Raw genomic sequence first — 20,606 nt, 5'->3', positions numbered from 1 at the left:
TGTGTGCGCGCTCCTAATCTCCAATTTATCCTTCATGAGTGAGTGAGTGAGTGAGTGTGAGTGTGAGAGTGAGGTCCCAGGTGGAAGTGATGCGTTAAAGCAGGAAGCAGGATATGACTGCTAATAGGTAACTGGGGGTTCCGGGGGTCAGTGAGCACACACACACTGGTGTGTTTGACGAGGTAATGTCGGCCATCAGGTCTCTCCATAGGCTCAGTAGAAGTGTTCTATAAATAAAGAGCAGGAACAGACGGAGTCATACACAGCCAACACCAGAGTCAAAGTACGGTCCAAACACCCGAGGCACCTACCTGGTACCTACCATCCTCTATGGCCATCCCCTGTCCTTCCCCCAGGATGCTGGCTAAACACACCGGTCATACGGCTGACATCCTGACGTGTGTGACGCACAAAGTGTCCCACACACACACACAGAGAAGGGACACAGTGGGGTAGAGATCTGGCACCTAAACATGCCAGCACTGTTTCTATTCCGAGAGAGGAGAGGAGAGCTAGGGATGTGTGTGAAACGAGAGGATGGAAAACCCAGGGTGACATTCTAAAATAGGTGTTGGGTGGATAGAGGTGAGAGAAGAGGGGGGACAGAAAGAGGGAGTAGTTGTTAGAGGGTGGATTTACTCATTCCGCTCCCTCCTCGACACACACCCCTCTCTCCCCCTCCCTCCCTGCAATAGTGATAAGGCCATCAGTCTTCATTAGGAAGAGCAGCAGCGGTAACATGCCTGTGATGGATCACTCTGCTAAGCTCCCATTAACAGGTAAGTATTGCTCATAAGCACCTTCTGATTAACAATCAGAGAGAGAGAGAGAGAGAGAGAGAGTGCAACACATCTCATTAAAAAGGTAAGCATTGCTCATAGAAGCTCTCATCTGCATCCCAAACTGTGGGGCGAGGGGTAAGGGACTCAGTCCGGCTGTTACGGTTTTCTTCCGTCGAAGGAGAAGCGGACCAAAATGCAGCGTGGTGGTTACTCATGTTCTTTAATGAAAACATGCACTATACATGAAATAACTTAAATATACAAAACAACAAACGGAACATGAAAACCTATACAGCCTATCTTGTGACAACAAACACAGAGAGACAGGAACAATCATCCACGAAACACTCAAAGAATATGGCTGCCTAAATATGGTTCCCAATCAGAGACAACGAGATTCACCTGCCTCTGATTGAGAACCGCCTCAGGCAACCATAGACTTTACTAGACAACCCTACTAAGCCACAATCCCAATACCTACTAAAACCCCAATACAAAAACACACCACAAAATAAACCCATGTCACACCCTGGCCTGGCCAAATAAAGAAAGAAAACACAAAATACTAAGACCAGGGCGTGACAGAACCCCCCCCAAGGTGCGGACTCCCGGCCGCACACCTAAACCCATAGGGGAGGGTCCGGGTGGGCGTCTGTCCACGGTGGCGGCTCCGGCTCGGGACGTGGACCCCACTCCAACCAAGTCTTAGTCCCCCTGTAACGCATCCTTTGATTGGCGACCCTCTCCGCCGACCTTGGCCTAGTAAACCTCACCAAGGACCCCACTGGACTGATGGACCGCTCGGGACTGAGGGGCAGCTCGGCACTGAGGGGAAGCTCAGTACTGAGAAGAAGCCCAGTACTGAGAGAATGCCTAGTACCAAGAGGAAGCCTAGTACTGAGAGAATGCCTAGTACCGAGAGGAAGCCCAGTACTGAGAGGAAGCCCAGTACTGAGAGGAAGCTCAGCCGGTTAGTTGGCTCTGGCAGATCCTGGCTAGCTGGTGGTTCTGGCAGATCCTGGCTGACTGGCGGTTCTGGAAGATCATGGCTGACTGGCGGATCTGGAAGATCCTGGCTGACTGGCGGATCTAGCTGCTCTGGCTGCTCCATGCAGACTGGCAGCTCTGGCTGCTCCATGCAGACTGGCATCTCTGGCTGCTCCATGCAGACTGGCAGCTCCATGCAGACTGGCAGCTCTGGCTGCTCCATGCAGACTGGCATCTCTGGCTGCTCCATGCAGACTGGCAGCTCTGGCTGCTACATGCAGACTGGCAGCTCTGGCTGCTACATGCAGACTGGCAGCTCTGGCTGCTACATGCAGACTGGCATCTCTGGCTGCTACATGCAGACTGACAGCTCTGGCTGCTCCATGCAGACTGGCTGCTCTGGCTGCTCCATGCAGACTGGCTGCTCCATGCAGACTGGCAGCTCTGGCTGCGCTGAACAGGCAGGAGACTCCGGCAGCGCTGGAGAGGAGGAAGGCTCTGGCAGCGCTAAACAGGCGGGAGACTCCGGCAGCGCTGGAGAGGAGGAAGGCTCTGGCAGCGCTAAACAGGCGGAAGACTCCGGCAGCGCTGGAGAGGAGGAAGGCTCTGATAGCGCTAGACAGGCGGGAGACTCCGGCAGCGCTGGAGAGGAGGAAGGCTCTGGCAGCGCTGAACAGGCAAGGCGCATTGAAGGCCTGGTGCGTGGTGCTGGCACTGGTGGTACTGGGCCGAGGACACGCACAGGAAGCCTGGTGCGGGGAGCTGCCACCGGAGGACTGGTGCGTGAAGGTGGCACAGGATGGACCGGACCATGAAAGCGTACTGGAGAGCCTGAGAGCAGGACTGGCACAGGACGTGCAAGACTAGGGAGGTGTACAGGAGGCCTGGTGCGTGAGGCTGGCACAATCTTCACCAGCCGACTAACACGCACCTCAGGACGAGTATGGAGCGCTGACCCAGGTGCCATCAAATCCCCGACACGCTCCATCGGGCGAATATCTTGCATACTACGCCAAATCAACTGCTCTCTCTCTTCACTCTCCTCCAATTCTATTAACACCTCCTCGAGTGTCTCATCATCTCCCATCCGTGCACTCTCCTCCATTCTGTCCAATAATTCCTCGACCCTCTCAGACTCAGCCCTCAGCTTCGCCGATAGCTCCGATAACATCCATGGCTCCTTACGGTAAACAGGGGGAGTTGGCTCAGGTCTGAACTCTGACTCTGCCACACTCTCCCTGAGCCCCCCCCCAATACATTTTTGGGGCTGACTCTCGGGCTTCCTTCTGCGCCGCCATGCTTGTCTCTTCAACTCCATTCTCCTATAGCCCTCCTCGCACTGCTCCAGCAAATCCCAGGCGGGCTCCGGCACTCTCTCTGGGTCGACCGCCCACCTGTCTATTTCCTCCCAAGTCGTATATTCCTACCTTCGTAGCTCCTGCTGCCGCCGCCTGTCACCACGCCGCTTGGTCCTGGTGTGGTGGGTGATTCTGTTACGGTTTTCTTCCGTCAAAGGAAAAAATGCACTATACATGAAATAACTTAAATATACAAAACAACAAACGGAACGTGAAAACCTATACCGCCTATCTTGTGACAACAAACACAGAGACAGGAACAATCACCCACGAAACACTCAAAGAATATGGCTGCCTAAATATGGTTCCCAATCAGAGACAACGAGAATCACCTGCCTCTGATTGAGAACCGCCTCAGGCAACCATAGACTTTACTAGACAACCCTACTAAGCCACAATCCCAATACCTATTACAACCCCAATACAAAAACACACCACAAAATAAACCCATGTCACACCCTGGCCTGGCCAAATAAAGAAAGAAAACACAAAATACTAAGACCAGGGCGTGACACCGGCTTTAAACTAACTCTTGAACGTCGTAATAGTAGCATGTACAAGGTGCAATTTGGAAACGAGGTAGTGCATCATCAGTTCCTCTTGTCATGTTAGTCAGTACTTAGAGTGGCAAGAAAAAGTGAACCCTTTGGAATTACCTGGATTTCTGCATAAATTGGTCATCAAATTTGATCTGATCTTCATCTAAGTCACAACAATAGACAAACACAGTGCGCTTAAACTAATAACGCACACATTATTGTATTTTCTTGTCTATATTGAATACATCATTTAAACATTGTCAGTCCAAAAGCTAATTGGAGTCAGGAGTCAGATAACCTGGAGACCAATCAATGAGAGGAGAATGGAGATGTTGGTTAGAGCTGCCTTGCCCTATAAAAACACTCACAAACGTTGAGCTTGCTATTCACAATTATGATGTGAACCGTGCCTCGAACAAAAGAGATCACAGAAGACCTAAAAATTACGAATTTTTGGCTTGCATATAAAGCTGGAAAGGGTTACAAAAGTATCTCTAAAACCCTTGATGTTCATCAGTCCATGGTAAAACAAATGGTCTATAAATTGAGAAAGTTCAGCACTGTTGCTACTCTCCCTATGAGTAGCTATCCTGCAAAGATGACTGCAAGAGCACAGTGCAGAACGCTCAATGAATTAAATTGAATCAAATTTGATTTGTCACATACACATGGTTAGCAGATGTTAATGCGAGTGTAGCGAAATGCTTGTGCTTCTAGTTCCGACAATGCAGTAATAACCAACAAGTAATCTAGCTAACAATTCCAAAACTACTACCTTATAGACACAAGTGTAAGGGGATAAAGAATATGTACATAAAGATATATGAATGAGTGATGGTACAGAGCGGCATAGGCAAGATACAGTAGATGGTATTGAGTGCAGTATATACAGTGCCTTGCGAAAGTATTCGGCCCCCTTGAACTTTGCGACCTTTTGCCACATTTCAGGTTTCAAACATAAAGATATAAAACTGTATTTTTTTGTGAAGAATCAACAACAAGTGGGACACAATCATGAAGTGGAACGACATTTATTGGATATTTCAAACTTTTTTAACAAATCAAAAACTGAAAAATTGGGCGTGCAAAATTATTCAGCCCCCTTAAGTTAATACTTTGTAGCGCCACCTTTTGCTGCGATTACAGCTGTAAGTCGCTTGGGGTATGTCTCTATCAGTTTTGCACATCGAGAGACTGAAATTTTTTCCCATTCCTTGCAAAACAGCTCAAGCTCAGTGAGGTTGGATGGAGAGCATTTGTGAACAGCAGTTTTCAGTTCTTTGCACAGATTCTCGATTGGATTAAGGTCTGGACTTTGACTTGACCATTCTAACACCTGGATATGTTTATTTTTGAACCATTCCATTGTAGATTTTGCTTTATGTTTTGGATCATTGTCTTGTTGGAAGACAAATCTCCGTCCCAGTCTCAGCTTTTGCAGACTCCATCAGGTTTTCTTCCAGAATGGTCCTGTATTTGGCTCCATCCATCTTCCCATCAATTTTAACCATCTTCCCTGTCCCTGCTGAAGAAAAGCAGGCCCAAACCATGATGCTGCCACCACCATGTTTGACAGTGGGGATGGTGGGGTCAGGGTGATGAGCTGTGTTGCTTTTACGCCAAACATAACGTTTTGCATTGTTGCCAAAAAGTTCCATTTTGGTTTCATCTGACCAGAGCACCTTCTTCCACATGTTTGGTGTGTCTCCCAGGTGGCTTGTGGCAAACTTTAAACAACACTTTTTATGGATATCTTTAAGAAATGGCTTTCTTCTTGCCACTCTTCCATAAAGGCCAGATTTGTGCAATATACGACTGATTGTTGTCCTATGGACAGAGTCTCCCACCTCAGCTGTAGATCTCTGCAGTTCATCCAGAGTGATCATGGGCCTCTTGGCTGCATCTCTGATCAGTCTTCTCCTTGTATGAGCTGAAAGTTTAGAGGGACGGCCAGGTCTTGGTAGATTTGCAGTGGTCTGATACTCCTTCCATTTCAATATTATCGCTTGCACAGTGCTCCTTGGGATGTTTAAAGCTTGGGAAATCTTTTTGTATTCAAATCCGGCTTTAAACTTCTTCACAACAGTATCTCGGACCTGCCTGGTGTGTTCCTTGTTCTTCATGATGCTCTCTGCGCTTTTAACGGACCTCTGAGACCATCACAGTGCAGGTGCATTTATACGGAGACTTGATTACACACAGGTGGATTGTATTTATCATCATTAGTCATTTAGGTCAACATTGGATCATTCAGAGATCCTCACTGAACTTCTGGAGAGAGTTTGCTGCACTGAAAGTAAAGGGGCTGAATAATTTTGCACGCCCAATTTTTCTGTTTTTGATTTGTTAAAAAAGTTTGAAATATCCAATAAATGTCGTTCCACTTCATGATTGTGTCCCACTTGTTGTTGATTCTTCACAAAAAAATACAGTTTTATATCTTTATGTTTGAAGCCTGAAATGTGGCAAAAGGTCGCAAAGTTCAAGGGGGCCGAATACTTTCGCAAGGCACTGTACATATGAGATGAGTATGTAAACAAAGTGGCATAGTTAAAGTGGCTAGTGATACATGTATTACATAAAGATGCAGTAGATGATATAGAGTACAGTATATACGTATACATATGAGATGGATAATGTAGGGTATGTAAACATTATATTAAGTAGCATTGTTTAAAGTGGCTAGTGATATATTTACATCATTTCCCATCAATTCCCATTATTAAAGTGGCTGAAGTTGAGTCAGTGTGTTGGCAGCAGCCACTCAATGTTAGTGGTGGCTGTTTAACAGTCTGATGGCCTTGAGATAGAAGCTGTTTTTCAGTCTCTCGGTCCCAGCTTTGACGCACCTGTACTAACCTCGCCTTCTGGATGATAGCGGGGTGAACAGGCAGTGGCTCGGGTGGTTGTTGTCCTTGATGATCTTTATGGCCTTCCTGTGACATCGGGTGGTGTAGGTGTCCTGGAGGGCAGGTAGTTTGCCCCCGGTGATGAGTTGTGCAGACCTCACTACCCTCTGGAGAGCCTTACGGTTGTGGGCGGAGCAGTTGCCGTACCAGGCGGTGATACAGCCCGACAGGATGCTCTCGATTGTGCATCTGTAGAAGTTTGTGAGTGCTTTTGGTGACAAGCCGAATTTCTTCAGCCTCCAGAGGTTGAAGAGGCGCTGCTGCGCCTTCTTCACGATGCTGTCTGTGTGGGTGGACCAATTCAGTTTGTCTGTGATGTGTACGCCGAGGAACTTAAAACTTACTACCCTCTCCACTACTGTTCCATCGATGTGGATAGGGGGGTGTTCCCTCTGCTGTTTCCTGAAGTCCACAATCATCTCCTTAGTTTTGTTGACGTTGAGTGTGAGGTTATTTTCCTGACACCACACTCCGAGGGCCCTCACCTCCTCCCTGTAGGCCGTCTCGTCGTTGTTGGTAATCAAGCCTACCACTGTTGTGTCGTCCGCAAACTTGATGATTGAGTTGGAGGCGTGCGTGGCCACGCAGTCGTGGGTGAACAGGGAGTACAGGAGAGGGCTCAGAACGCACCCTTGTGGGGCCCCAGTGTTGAGGATCAGCGGGGTGGAGATGTTGTTGCCTACCCTCACCACCCGGGGGCGGCCCGTCAGGAAGTCCAGTACCCAGTTGCACAGGGCGGGGTCGAGACCCAGGGTCTCGAGCTTGATGACGAGCTTTGAGGGCACTATGGTGTTAAATGCCGAGCTGTATCGATGAACAGCATTCTCACATAGGTATTCCTCTTGTCCAGATTGGTTAGGGCAGTGTGCAGTGTGGTTGAGATTGCATCGTCTGTGGACCTATTTGGGCGGTAAGAAAATTGGAGTGGGTCTAGGGTGTCAGGTAGGGTGGAGGTGATATGGTCCTTGACTAGTCTCTCAAAGCACTTCATGATGACGGAAGTGAGTGCTACGGGCGGTAGTCGTTTAGCTCAGTTATCTTAGCTTTCTTGGGAACAGGAACAATGGTGGCCCTCTTGAAGCATGTGGGAACAACAGACTGGGATAGGGATTGATTGAATATGTCCGTAAACACACCAGCCAGCTGGTCTGCGCATGCTCTGAGGGCGCGGCTGGGGATGCCGTCTGGGCCTGCAGCCTTGGGTTGACACGTTTAAATGTTTTCCTCACGTCGGCTGCAGTGAAGGAGAGTCCGCATGTTTTAGTTGCGGGCAGTGTCAGTGGAGCTGTATTTTCCTCAAAGCGGGCAAAAAAGTTATTTAGTCTGCCTGGGAGCAAGACATCCTGGTCCGTGACGGGGCTGGTTTTCTTTTTGTAATCCGTGATTGACTGTAGACCCTGCCACATACCTCTTGTGTCTGAGCCGTTGAATTGAGATTCTACTTTGTCTCTATACTGACGCTTAGCTTGTTTGATTGCCTTGCGGAGGGAATAGTTACACTGTTTGTATTCGGTCATGTTTCCGGTCACCTTGCCCTGATTAAAAGCAGTGGTTCGCGCTTTCAGTTTCACGCGAATGCTGCCATCAATCCACGGTTTCTGGTTTGGGAATGTTTTAATCGTTGCTATGGGAACGACATCTTCAACGCACGTTCTAGTGAACTCGCTCACCGAATCAGCGTATTCGTCAATGTTGTTGTCTGACGCAATACGAAACATATCCCAGTCCATGTGATGGAAGCAGTCTTGGAGTGTGGAATCAGATTGGTCGGACCAGCGTTGAACAGACCTCAGCGCGGGAGCTTCTTGTTTTAGTTTCTGTCTGTAGGCAGGGATCAACAAAATGGAGTCGTGGTCAGCTTTTCCGAAAGGAGAGCGGGGCTTCCTTATATGCGTCGCGGAAGTTGGAATAGCAATGATCCAAGGTTTTTCCAGCCCTGGTTGAGCAATCGATATGCTGATAAAATTTAGGGAGTCTTGTTTTCAGATTAGCCTTGCTAAAATCCCTAGCTACAATGAATGCAGCCTCCGGATATATGGATTCCAGTTTGCAAAGAGTCAAATAAAGTTCGTTCAGAGCCATCGATGTGTCTGCTTGGGGGGGAATATATACGGCTGTGATTATAGTCTAAGAGAATTCCCTTGGTAAATAATGCGGTCGACATTTGATTGTGAGGAATTCTAAATCAGGTGAACAGAAGGACTTGAGTTCCTGTATGTTGTTATGATAACACCACGTCACGTTAACCATGAAGCATACGCCCCCACCCCTCTTCTTACCAGAAATATGTTTGTTTCTGTCGGCGCGATGCGTGGAGAAACCAGCTGGCTGCACCGACTCCGATAGCGTCTCTCCAGTGAGCCATGTTTCCGTGAAGCAAAGAATGTTACAGTCTCTGATGTACCTCTGGAAATGCTACCCGTGCTCAGATTTCATCAACCTTGTTGTCAAGAGACTGGACATTGGCGAGAAGAATGCTAGGGAGTGGTGCACGATGTGCCCGTCTCCGGAGTCTGACCAGAACACCGCTTCGTTTCCCGCGAAGCGAGGTGGCCATCTCTGTCGGCGCCGGAAGTGGTCTGATGTTAAGAAGAATCCTAGAGTGTCAGCTAAAGACTTACAGAAATCTCTGGAACATGCTAACATCTCTGTTGACGAGTCTACGAAACGTAAAACACTAAACAAGAATGGTGTTCATGGGAGGACAACACAGAAGAAGCCACTGTTGTCCAAAAGAAACATTGTAGCACGTCTGAAGTTTACAAAAGTGCGCCTGGATGTTCCACAGCGCTGCTGGCAAAATATTCTGTGGACAGCTGAAACTACAGTTGAGTTGTTTGGAAGGAACACACCACACTATGTGTGGAGAAAAAAAGGCACAGCACACCAACATCAAAACCTCATACCAACTGTAAAGTATGGTGGAGGGAACATCATGGTTTGGGGCTGCTTTGTTGCCTCAGGGCCTGGACAGCTTGCTATCATCTACGGAAAAATGAATTCCTAAGTTTATCAAGACATTTTGCAGGGGAATGTTAGGCTATCTGTTCTCCCAATTGAAGCTCAACAGAAGTTGGGTGATGCAACAGGACAACAAAGAAGTAAATGAACAACAGAATGGCTTCAACAAAATACGCCTTCTGGAGTGGCCCAGTCAGAGTCCTGACCTCAACCCGATTGAGATGCTGTGGGATGACCTCAAGAGAACAGTTCACACCAGACATCCCAAGAATATTGCTGAACTGAAACAGTTTTGTAAAGAGGAATGGTCCAAAATTCCTTATTGTGCAGGTCTGATCCGCAACTACAGAAAACGTTTGGTTGAGGTTATTGCTTCCAAAGGAGGGTCAACCAGTTATTAAATTCAAGGGTTCACATACTTGTTCCACCCTGCATTGTGAATGTTTACACAGTGTGTTCAATAAAGACATGAAAACATATAATTGTTTGGGTGTTATTAGTTTAAACATACTGTGTTTTGTTGTGACCTAAATGGAGATCAGATACAATTTTATGAAATCCAGGTATTTCCAAAGGCTTCACATACATTTTCTTACCACTGTACCTTAGAGAGCTATTTTTTACTTGTCAGAAATGTCCGCTAAAGTCAGCTAATATTTTTATTTTATTTAGTTTTTTTAGCCCATCGATATTGTTGTAATTTTTTTGTCACTCAAATATCGCATGAATACACAGACGTGGCAAAATGTATAGAATGTAACATTCTCTCCACCAACAAGGGGGGTGTGAAGAGTTTGTGTCATGAACAGTGCTTGTGCCCATAAAAATACATGTGGGATGTTCCCCAATGCTGGAAGGGAGGACCCTGTTCCGGAATAGTGTCATGCATGGTGTGCTTGGAATGTTGCAGGCAGGCAGGTAGTTGTTGGCCCAGATAGGGGTTCCATAGTCCCAGAGTTCCATGCTGCCAGAGTTGGATGGGTGTTGCGTTTGTTGTTCTTTGGAGACCATTCCATGGGGCCCAGTATTCCCATGATGCTTTAGGAGCGGCAGGCTTTGACTTGCTCAGCGCTCTGTGGGAACAAATAATCCTCTACAGACACACATTCCCTTTAAGGGAGGCCAATGGGTGACAGTGTGTTTACTAGTTGTCAGTAGCAGCACCCGTGTGTGTGTGTGTGTGTGTGTGTGTGTGTGTGTGTGTGTGTGTGTGTGTGTGTGTGTGTGTGTGTGTGTGTGTGTGTGTGTGTGTGTGTGTGTGTGTGTGTGTGTGTGTGTGTGTGTGTGTGTGTGTGTGTGTGTGTGTGTGTGTGTGTGTAATAATGGGGTAATAGATGGGGTCTGTACATCTGATAAGAAGTGAGAGATAAAATCTAGACTGGGGTACATCTGCTTTCCCCTCTCCCATCCTCCCCTCTGATGAAGGTTAACGATGGACAGAGTTATGGTGGAGGGATACAGGTCAGGATGAGAGGGATGGAGAGATAGAGAGGAAAACAAACCTTCAGGTCTATGAGATTGATCAAACAGTAGCCTAACAAAAGAGAAAAAAACCTACCACACACACACACACAGCTAAAACACACATACACACACACCTGCTGACTGCAGAGACAAACATTCACCTACCATTATGCAGTGTGTATGTGTGTGTGTGTGTGTGTGTGTGTGTGTGTTTGCTTTCGCTCTCATCTGTACTTTTCCTCCTGAATCCAGGACTCAGGGGGTAAATTGTGTTGTTTGGGAATTTCAGCCACATTCCACACAGAGTCTGACACAGAGATGGAAAATACCTAGGCAGAACTCCAAAACTCAGAACGAAACAACAGGAAAACTAGACAGGATTTACACACGGGACACAATACCAAAGGAAACTTTTCACCTCCACCTCTATTCAACAGAATAAGATGGCGCTGACGGATGGCGCCTCCCCTCCAGCTCCTACAAAACATTGCGAGTTTCTACTTTTTCTAGTGTTGATCTACATGTTCTTACTCAGTTTGTTTTTGTGCATTACTTCATGCACCCAGGTAGAACTATTGGAATATGCATCAATGGGTGCTACGGTCTACCCGACCTTCCCAGAGACGGCGGAACAATGGTCTAGCTGGTCTGACCAATTAGAATCCATGCTCCAAGACTGTTTTGATCACGTGGGCTAGAATATGTTCCAGGTCGCCTCTGGGGATAACATCAATGAATACACCAACCCAGTTACCAGATTCATTTAAAAAATGCATAGATGACGTGATAGCGACAGTGTCTTTCAAAACATACCCGAATCAAAAACCGTGGATTGATGGCAAACTTGTCAGGGAACTGAAGGAGAGAGATGCTGCTTATAAACACAGCAAGCTGACCGGGGACAATTGTATGGTTAAACAGTACAAATACGACCTGCACAGATCGATCAAGATGGCGAGACACAAGTACAGGGACAAAGGGGACGAGCAACTCAGAGGGATGGATACGAGGCGTATGTGGCCGGGGCTTCTAACGATCACAGATTACAAAAAGAAAGCCAGTCCCGCCGAACACAAACGCCACCCTACCGAACAAGCTAAACACCTTTTTAATCGCGCTTCAAGCAAAACGACTGAGCTGCCGAGGAAAGCCCCTGAAGACAACCAGGGCTACGCGCTTACGTTCTCCACGAAGGACGTACGTAGGTCATTCAAACGTGTTAAGCCTCGCAAGGCAGCTGGCCCAGACGGCAACCCTAGCCGCGCCCTCTGTGCATGCGCAGGCCGGGTAGCTGTTGTGTTTTTGGACATTTTCAATCTCTCTCTGGCTCAGGCCGTTATCCCGACCTGCTTCAAGACATCCACTATCATCCCAGTGCCCAAGAAAGGGAAAGTAACTGAACTGAATGACTACTGACCCGCAGCTCTCACTTCTGTCATCATGAAGTGCTTTGAGAGGCCAGTCTAAGACTACATCACTTCCTCCCTCCCCAACACACTCCACCCTCTCCAATCCGCTCTCCTGTACTTCCTGTATACCCTTGACTGTGTGGTCTCTTCCAACTCCATCATCAAGTTCGCTGACGACACGACAGTAGTAGGCCTGATTACCAACTACGACGAGACGGCCGACAGGGAGGAGGTAGGCACTCTGACGGTGTGGTGCCAGGTAAACAACCTCCCCTTCAACATCAGCGAAACAAAAGGAGCTGATTGTGGAGTTCAGGAGGTACCAGGCTAGTAACCATCCTCCTCAACGGGTCAGCCATGGAGACACGTCTCTGAGGATCTGAAATGGTCAAACCACATGCCCACACCCCAATGGACATTTACATGTATCATTGTCAGTTGTAAACATGTATATATTATTATTATTATTATTATTATTTTATTTTTTTGGTTAATTCACACCTAAACTGTTGGAGCTCATGTGACTAAATAAAAATCTATCCTGGCAGCCTCTCTTCCTCCCCCTCTCCTTTCTATACCTCTTTTCCCACTCGCTTTTACTGTAATCCCTCCCTCCCATTGGCCTCTCTCTCTCTTTCATCCTCCCACTTGAACTAGCACTACTGCAGAACCACTACAATACTACAATACTAGCACATACAGTATTTTCTTTGCCACAATCTTATGAAATATTTACCTATCTAAGAAAAGACTAGATAGGTCCACATCTCCACCTCTGCCTGTTGGTAATGTATTTCAGACTAACTTGGAAGTCTCGAAAATGCTTCATATTTATGTAGGTTGTCCAGATCTATACTTTTCTGCTATAATGTGAGTGATGCCCCTTTCTGTGTGGTGCAGTTATGCCTCGGTTCACTGCCTATTCCTACTGCAGCTTCAATACAAATTGATCATATGAGGCACAAACAAAAGAGTCTCCATTTGCTCTCTCTCTCTGTGTGTGTGTGTGTGTGTGTGTGTGTGTTCGTTCGGAGGGTGCACTCCAGAACATTGATTGGGCAGATAATTATAGCCAGCATTAAATCGGTGCATATACTGTATCTGGTAGGGCCGCGGGGTTCACGTGCACTGCAGTGTGTGAATGTAGGTGTGTGCGTGAGAGAGAGAGAGGGGAAATGTGTGTATATCACTACTACCATTCTGGTCTTCTGAAACCCTATCCAAACAATAGCCTCATTAAACAAGTCTGTCTAGACGATCTGCATTATCCTATCTACATTCTATTCAGTGTACACTATTCTCTAGTCTCCATTCTGTTATGTACATTATATTGAGTGTACACTATTCTCTAGTCTCCATTCTGTTATGTACATTCTATTCAGTGTACACTATTCTCTAGTCTCCATTCTGTTATGTACATTCTATTGAGTGTACACTATTATCTAGTCTCCATTCTGTTATGTACATTCTATTCAGTGTACACTATTCTCTAGTCTCCATTCTGTTATGTACATTCTATTCAGTGTACACTATTCTCTAGTCTCCATTCTGTTATGTACATTCTATTCAGTGTACACTATTCTCTAGTCTCCATTCTGTTATGTACATTCTATTCAGTGTACACTATTCTCTAGTCTCCATTCTGTTATGTACATTCTATTCAGTGTACACTATTCTCTAGTCTCCATTCTGTTATGTACATTCTATTCAGTGTACACTATTCTCTAGTCTCCATTCTGTTATGTACATTCTATTGAGTGTATTCTATTGTGTGTTCAACGCCATCATTTCAAAATCTCCCCCCTCTACCTACCACAGTGGAATTCACCAACAGGCTGGGCCACATCTCTCACATAACAATCAGACACACACTACTAAAGCCTAGCCAACCTCCCCCACTCATACCGTACATATCCCCATAAGGCATTGTCTGGTGTGTGAGCCATAACCGGCTGTATAGAACTCTGCCATATGTACAGGTGTGTGTTATATAGATTCCATATGACAGGCCACACTTCAAAGCACTTGGGTTGGGGGTCAGGGAGCGTGCGTGTGTGTGTGTGTGTGCAGACCTCTTAACTGAGGTACTTAGCTGCTAATGAGTGTGAACAGGAGCAGCCATAATGATAGGAAGGGAAAGGTCAACACTGGTCTGACTGAGACACGATGGAGGATATGAACGTGTCATTATTAAACAATGTGACATTGTTCTACCATTATAGCATTATTACTCTGAACACTGGTCTGGTAGCTGGAGATCATATCAAGCCTGTTCTGCCATCCTGGTCTTCCTTTACTACTAAACCTTGTCTGGATCAAAACGTTAGCCTTCTGGCACACTGAACATTGGCCTTCTGGCTAACACTACAATGAACATAGGGTTCTGTGTGCCAGTAGCAAAATGGCATTCTAAATAAACGCATGGGATAAATAAAGGCTGATCTGTGCACAAAAAAAAGGCATCCTTTAGGTCAGGCTACGATTCTTAGGTCCAGAAGGAGTCGTCAGAGGTCCTTTCAAGAGGAACAAGGAAGGTAGCTGTAGGAGCTCCAATCTAAACGAGTGCGAGTGTACCGCGCTGTAGTCTGGTTTTAGCTAGATGTAGCAGGGGGACATCGATGCCCCGTGTGAGAGTCTGTGGTCTGAAGACGCGAGGTGAGATTTCACTGTGGGGTGACACTCCGCCATCCTCCACGCCAGGACCCGACCACAGCTCCCAGCTCGAACCACTGACCAACAGGATGCACTGAAGCCTCACATGTCAGGATGAAACGGAACCATGAGGAAGGCTGGGTCTATCTATATCTGCACCAGTGTGCCTTCCTCTTTCCCGTGTCTATGAAACATCAGAGGACTACCAGCTATAACAGCTCCGGCTTTGATACTGAGTTCCCAAGTATGCCCTTCATACCTTGCCTGTCCTCTCCTCCCCTCAACCCCATCAGCCCAGTGCCCCTACAGCCTCTACCTCAACAGGCCCATGCCAGATTTAAGTGCCAAGTATTAAATTCTGCACTTCTGTGTACGAAATGTCAGAAATGTCCACGCATGCCTATACAGGGCCTTCTGGAGGGGTAGCGCACTGGGTTAGTCGGGGTAGAGTCAGGGTAGAGACGGGGTAGAGTCGGGGTAGAGTCAGGGTAGAGCCGGCACACACACACACTCCTTTTAAATGAAGCCACGTCTTCCTCACAGTGAAGCGCTGCAATATAATATTGAATGAGTGATGATAACCTCAGTAATCTCAGTGATGTTCTTATGACGTTAGCCTGGGGTGAACAGAACAGAAAGTAGCTGTAGGCCTGAATAAGTGAGGTGTACAGAATAGAAGCTCTAAATAAAGAAGTATCTAACAGAAACACACAAGACAAAGTGGTTTTATTATGAGTTGCCAAACGCACTATTCTTAGCTTGGTGAAGCAGGGAGGGACAGTAGGAGCGGCACAGCTGACTCATTTATCTCACACACACACACACCCTCTGCGTCCTCTCCAACTGTACAGACCTGAAAAGAGTTGACGGGTCAAAGCGGCACGGCGGAGGCCCATCATGCCTTTCACCGGCTCATCTCTCTCAGATCAGCACAGAAGAAGGGCGGGAGACAGAAATGAAGTCACTTCAGAGGACAGAGAAACAGCCAGGCAGTTAGGTTCAAGCCTGTAGACCTTGGCCCTGATATGTGGATTCTGGCATTTCTGGGCTTAAAATGGCAGTGTGCTATGCTGCCATGCATGACTAGCGGTGCGTAGGGCCTGCATGGTTATAAAGAGCTCAGCCCACTGACAGAGAAAAGTGTAAATGCTGCTGGGGTTTACACAACAACTAAAAAAACAGGCCCGGCTCCCTGTCTGATGATAGGCTGGGTCTACATCACTCGCATATCTTATGTCGGACAGCCTTAATGCCAATCATTTCTGGATGAAGTTGCAACCCCAATGTTCCCCTTTCTGGCCCTGTGTCATATCGTCAGAGGCAACGTGGCCGCACGCACGTCTTGTATCTTTATGCTTGTATCTTTATCTAGCAACATATTCACCTGTAATGTCAGGTCATGTTAAATCTCCAAACAACACTATTGATACTGGTCAATGAAGAACTGAGAGCGAGTCACAGGTACACGCACTTCCCACTAGCCTGCAATCTGTCGACAAAAAATTTGTAACGACTTCACTAAGAGTAAAACTTCCCTATAAAACCTCTCTAGAATGTGATAATCATAACCAGAAGACGACATCATCCCCCCCCCCATACGCGCACACCACAACATCTCACTCGAATCCCCCAATGTTCTGACTCAGCAGTAGATGAGTAAGGAGTAGGGGGGAGGAGCTAGAGGCCATATTTCCCATCAATAAGACAGACACTCGCAGCTAATAGGATCAGTGTTGACAAACCCTGGCCTCCTAGAACAGATGGAAACAGACAGAGAGAGAGTGCGGGAGACAGAGAGCAAGACGGGTAATGGAGGTAAAGGAGAGGGGGAGGGGTTTAACGCGGCCCTGTGGGGTGTTGTGGGAGGGGCGTAAGAGCTGCTCTACAAGCTGAATAAATGTTGACGAGACATATGCTCAGAGAGGAGGCCAGGATAATGTATTTATAAAAGGGGATAATGAATATCAACTTCTAATAATGAGGTTATAAATGTTTGATCAATGATATACACCACAGACATTAATAATATATTTGTGAATAGAAAGACAATGGTGTATTACACGTTTATAATATTTCTAGCCCGTTATTGGAGGATGACAAGATAATGCATAATAATAACCTTGTAGGCCTGTATGAATTCATTGGTTATCAATAGGCTAATAGTTCTCTCTTCATATTCTTTATTTTCCGCCCACTTTCCTTTTCTAGATCCGTCTTATCACTGTACTGTGTGTCACATGCCCATATGGAAAAGGCCTCTGGTTGGCCTGCACGTGCTTGCATAGCGAACACACAGACACACGTGTATTTATTCACACAGACACACACTGCAACGTGTCGGTGTTCATAGACTGCTAACAGCAGTGGATAGATCTCTGAGAGAGAGAGAAGCGCCGGGCAGCCATATCCTGTCGGGTGTGTGTGGTGTGTGTGCGCGCGTGCGTCGAGGCAATCGTGTTCATGACATGTTTACTATGGGTTGGCTATCAGATAAGCAGCTTTCCAATCAGCAGGACCTGAGCAGGCCAGATAGGTAGAGCCTCTCCTATGGCCCTGGGATGAACCATACTGCCTGGGACACCTGACAGTGACCGTCAGGGTGTTTAGCGGAGTCATATATACCATAGAATGCAGTATGTCCTTTTTTCATCCAAAACCATGTTAAGGAATAATGTAATAATAATAATAATATGGTTGTTAAGCAGGCAGTTAACCTACACATATACTGTGTGTGTGTGTTTCCTGTGTAGAGAGGTTGTGTACTGTATACTATACTGTACATATGGATGTGTGCCAAACAGATGTGTAACTGATCTTCTCTCCCAGGTCTGATCACAGCGACCCAGTCTTTTCTTCTCTCCTTCGCTCTCTTCTCCCTTCCCTAGCTGCAGCCCGCGAGGGAAGATTGCATCTTTTATTTATCACTTCCTGGCACAATTTCTTCTGTCATTCTCCATTGCTAGCATGCAGATTGAGCACTATGTGCTATCGTGTGCAAGCTCACACACACAGAGAATATGTTTAGGTTAACTGCCTGCTTAACCACCATATTATTATTACATTATTGGCAGGCAAAATCATATTCCTTAACCTGGTTTTCGGTGGGAAAAAAATGACACACTGCATTCTAATGTGTATATATACACCTTATTATTTCTTCCCCAATAAAGAGTAGAGAGACAAGAGTAGATACTGTAGCTGTGCTTTGCCTATTTATTCATTTGTATTTTATTTAGCATATATACTAGACAAAGACACAGGCCTGCCTGGGCCTATAGTATCTGTTATATAGTCAGCAGCCTGGCGCCCTGTTGGCACTGTGGCTAGGGCACAAAGCCCAGCCAAGCCACTGCGACACGTTCAGAGGGAGGAGGGGACAGAGAGGGATGGATGGCCATGCAGAAAATTACGTTTGCAGATTGCATTACAATTCAGATTAACCACATAGAGTAATGGGATTAGAACGCTGAACGCTTTCCCAGGGCGGGGATGGAGAGCCCTAATGAACTAACTAAGGTGGTATATGAGTTGGAATACAGAGGGAGCCCAGCAGGTAGCTTACCATCAGTCAGGGGGTAAAATACATGGCCATGCGTTCATATGAGTATATATGCTACGTTTTGGTAGGTAGGGCCTGCTGGTGATTATTACAATTACGTGTCGGTGTTTTCCTGGTGTCAGAACATTTAGTAAAACAACAGTGAAAGAAAGAAACACACTTGACCCAATTAGCTGCAAATTGGTGCATTTCAATGTCCATTTAGAAATAGTCTATGTGGCTTTAAATCACCATTCCTCCCACCCTTTTCCAAAATAGCAGTAAAAATAAATTAAAAGACGCGTTTGTTGTTTGCCTTCCCTTTGGAGGATGACAGGAAGCTGAAAAGACACAAATGAACATGAAAATGGGAACAAAGTACCAATGCTTTCATTCGGAATGCCTCACGGCTGTTTGATATGCGCACTGGGTAAATACGACACCCAGTCAAGGCTGTGTTACGAAAACAACATGAAATACTGGTATTTCGCAGCTACTCAAATAGAAAATGCTTTGAATACACGACAGGTTGCTGTGTTATTGTTTCACTAAACATATTTCTAGTTATGAAATAGTTTGGCATATATGTAGAAAGAACTGTCAATTCAGCTGAGAGCTCTATGTTCTAGCTGGCTTAGCCAGAAATCCTCCCCCATGCCTTTCACTTCGGAAAATAAACACAGTCGACAAGGCTCAGCCCTGAACGTCTTCTCGACACACAGTGCCCAGAAAAGCATCGCCCCTTTCAGTTGAAAGTATACAAAAAAAACTATTTGAGGCTGGCTAAATGCGTATATGAATCAAATGTTCGAATGCGAGCCAAGTATACGGGCACATTTATTAAATCCCACCGTTTACTTCCGTAATGGTTATTTTTCACCCAAGCAACAACAACAAAAAAATCCCGTCATGCATAAGCAAACACATGTATTATGCTACATAGACATTTGGGCTAAATGTATCGACATAGAACATAGACAACTGTGCATAGGCTAATAATAGCTATTTCTATTGTTAGAGGAATGCATTTTGGTTTTAGTTTAAAAAAAGGAGCCTCGCCAACGTATCCGCGATGTAAAAGCTCCCTTTGTCGCCTCATTCAATCCTTTGTTGAAACCTAATTCAACACACTTCCTTTTTCATTTCTTGGTGCTTTTGAAAAATATTTCAAACTCTGGTTGTTTGCCATGAAAACTCCATAAATAAAATAACGTTATTTTTCATACGCTTGGGTCCATCCACTCACCGACTTGCAATACGTTGTCCACACAGTCGCTCTCCAACAGAGCGATACCTCGTCTGAAAGGCAGCCGCGTCTCATCACTATTTTCCCCGCTAGTTCCACTGTCCTCTCCCCCCGTATTGAACGAAGAATACATGCAGATCTCCCGTTCACTCCTGGGGAACGACCAGTAAACGATCCTTCTCTGTACAGGCTCCGGGATCCGTTCAAAACGCTCCTCTACCCGTTGAAACGGCCACTTCTCGGCCACTTTCCGGGCCGAGATATCCAACAGAGACTCCGGACTCAGGGTTTTGCTCGACCCACCTTGGGCCGCACCCGAACCGCCACATAACGTACCCCCGGCCCGTTGTCCCTGTCTACAATTCGTATTATAACCCGGTCTACAGCAGAGCCGTTTGGCTGGGGGCTGCTGAACGCGCTCCGCCATGATAGCACTGCTTTAACATCAACGGCGGAAGTGAACCTACCATATAAACGGGATAAGGAAGGGAAAATGTTACACTCGAATCGATTGTTTGCCGTGTATGGGCAAATGAACCTTATTTGGGCATGATGGGCGGTCCTTTAGCAGTGTTGTCAAATCCTCTTTGTGTTGACAAATGAAGAAAGGGGCGGGCCTATCCTGCTCTAAAAAAAGGAATGAAACGCGGAATTCCCGAACGTCGGCAAATCCTTTGTGAGGCGGACGGCTCGGACAGGAGCTGAGAGGGGGCCGGGAAAACGTAGCTTTTTCGTTCAGGATTTAAAGGCGGTGTAGTGAA

At 46.4% G+C, this 20,606-nt stretch overlaps 1 protein-coding gene across 1 annotated transcript in view; it reads right to left on the bottom strand.

The window, feature by feature from the left end:
• LOC109867986 (zinc finger SWIM domain-containing protein 6) overlaps positions 1 to 20,321 on the bottom strand; it is a 51,783-nt gene extending 31,462 nt beyond the window's left edge. The window contains exon 1 of the mRNA XM_020457332.2: positions 19,846 to 20,321. Coding sequence (XP_020312921.1) covers positions 19,846 to 20,272 — 427 coding nt within the window. The 5' untranslated portion in view covers positions 20,273 to 20,321. The remainder of the gene's footprint in view (positions 1 to 19,845) is intronic.
• Positions 20,322 to 20,606: the final 285 nt, after the last annotated feature.

This window comes from Oncorhynchus kisutch, linkage group LG23 (assembly GCF_002021735.2).
Source record: "Oncorhynchus kisutch isolate 150728-3 linkage group LG23, Okis_V2, whole genome shotgun sequence".
NCBI lineage: Eukaryota > Metazoa > Chordata > Actinopteri > Salmoniformes > Salmonidae > Oncorhynchus > Oncorhynchus kisutch.
This window is presented reverse-complemented; position numbering and strand designations above follow the sequence as displayed.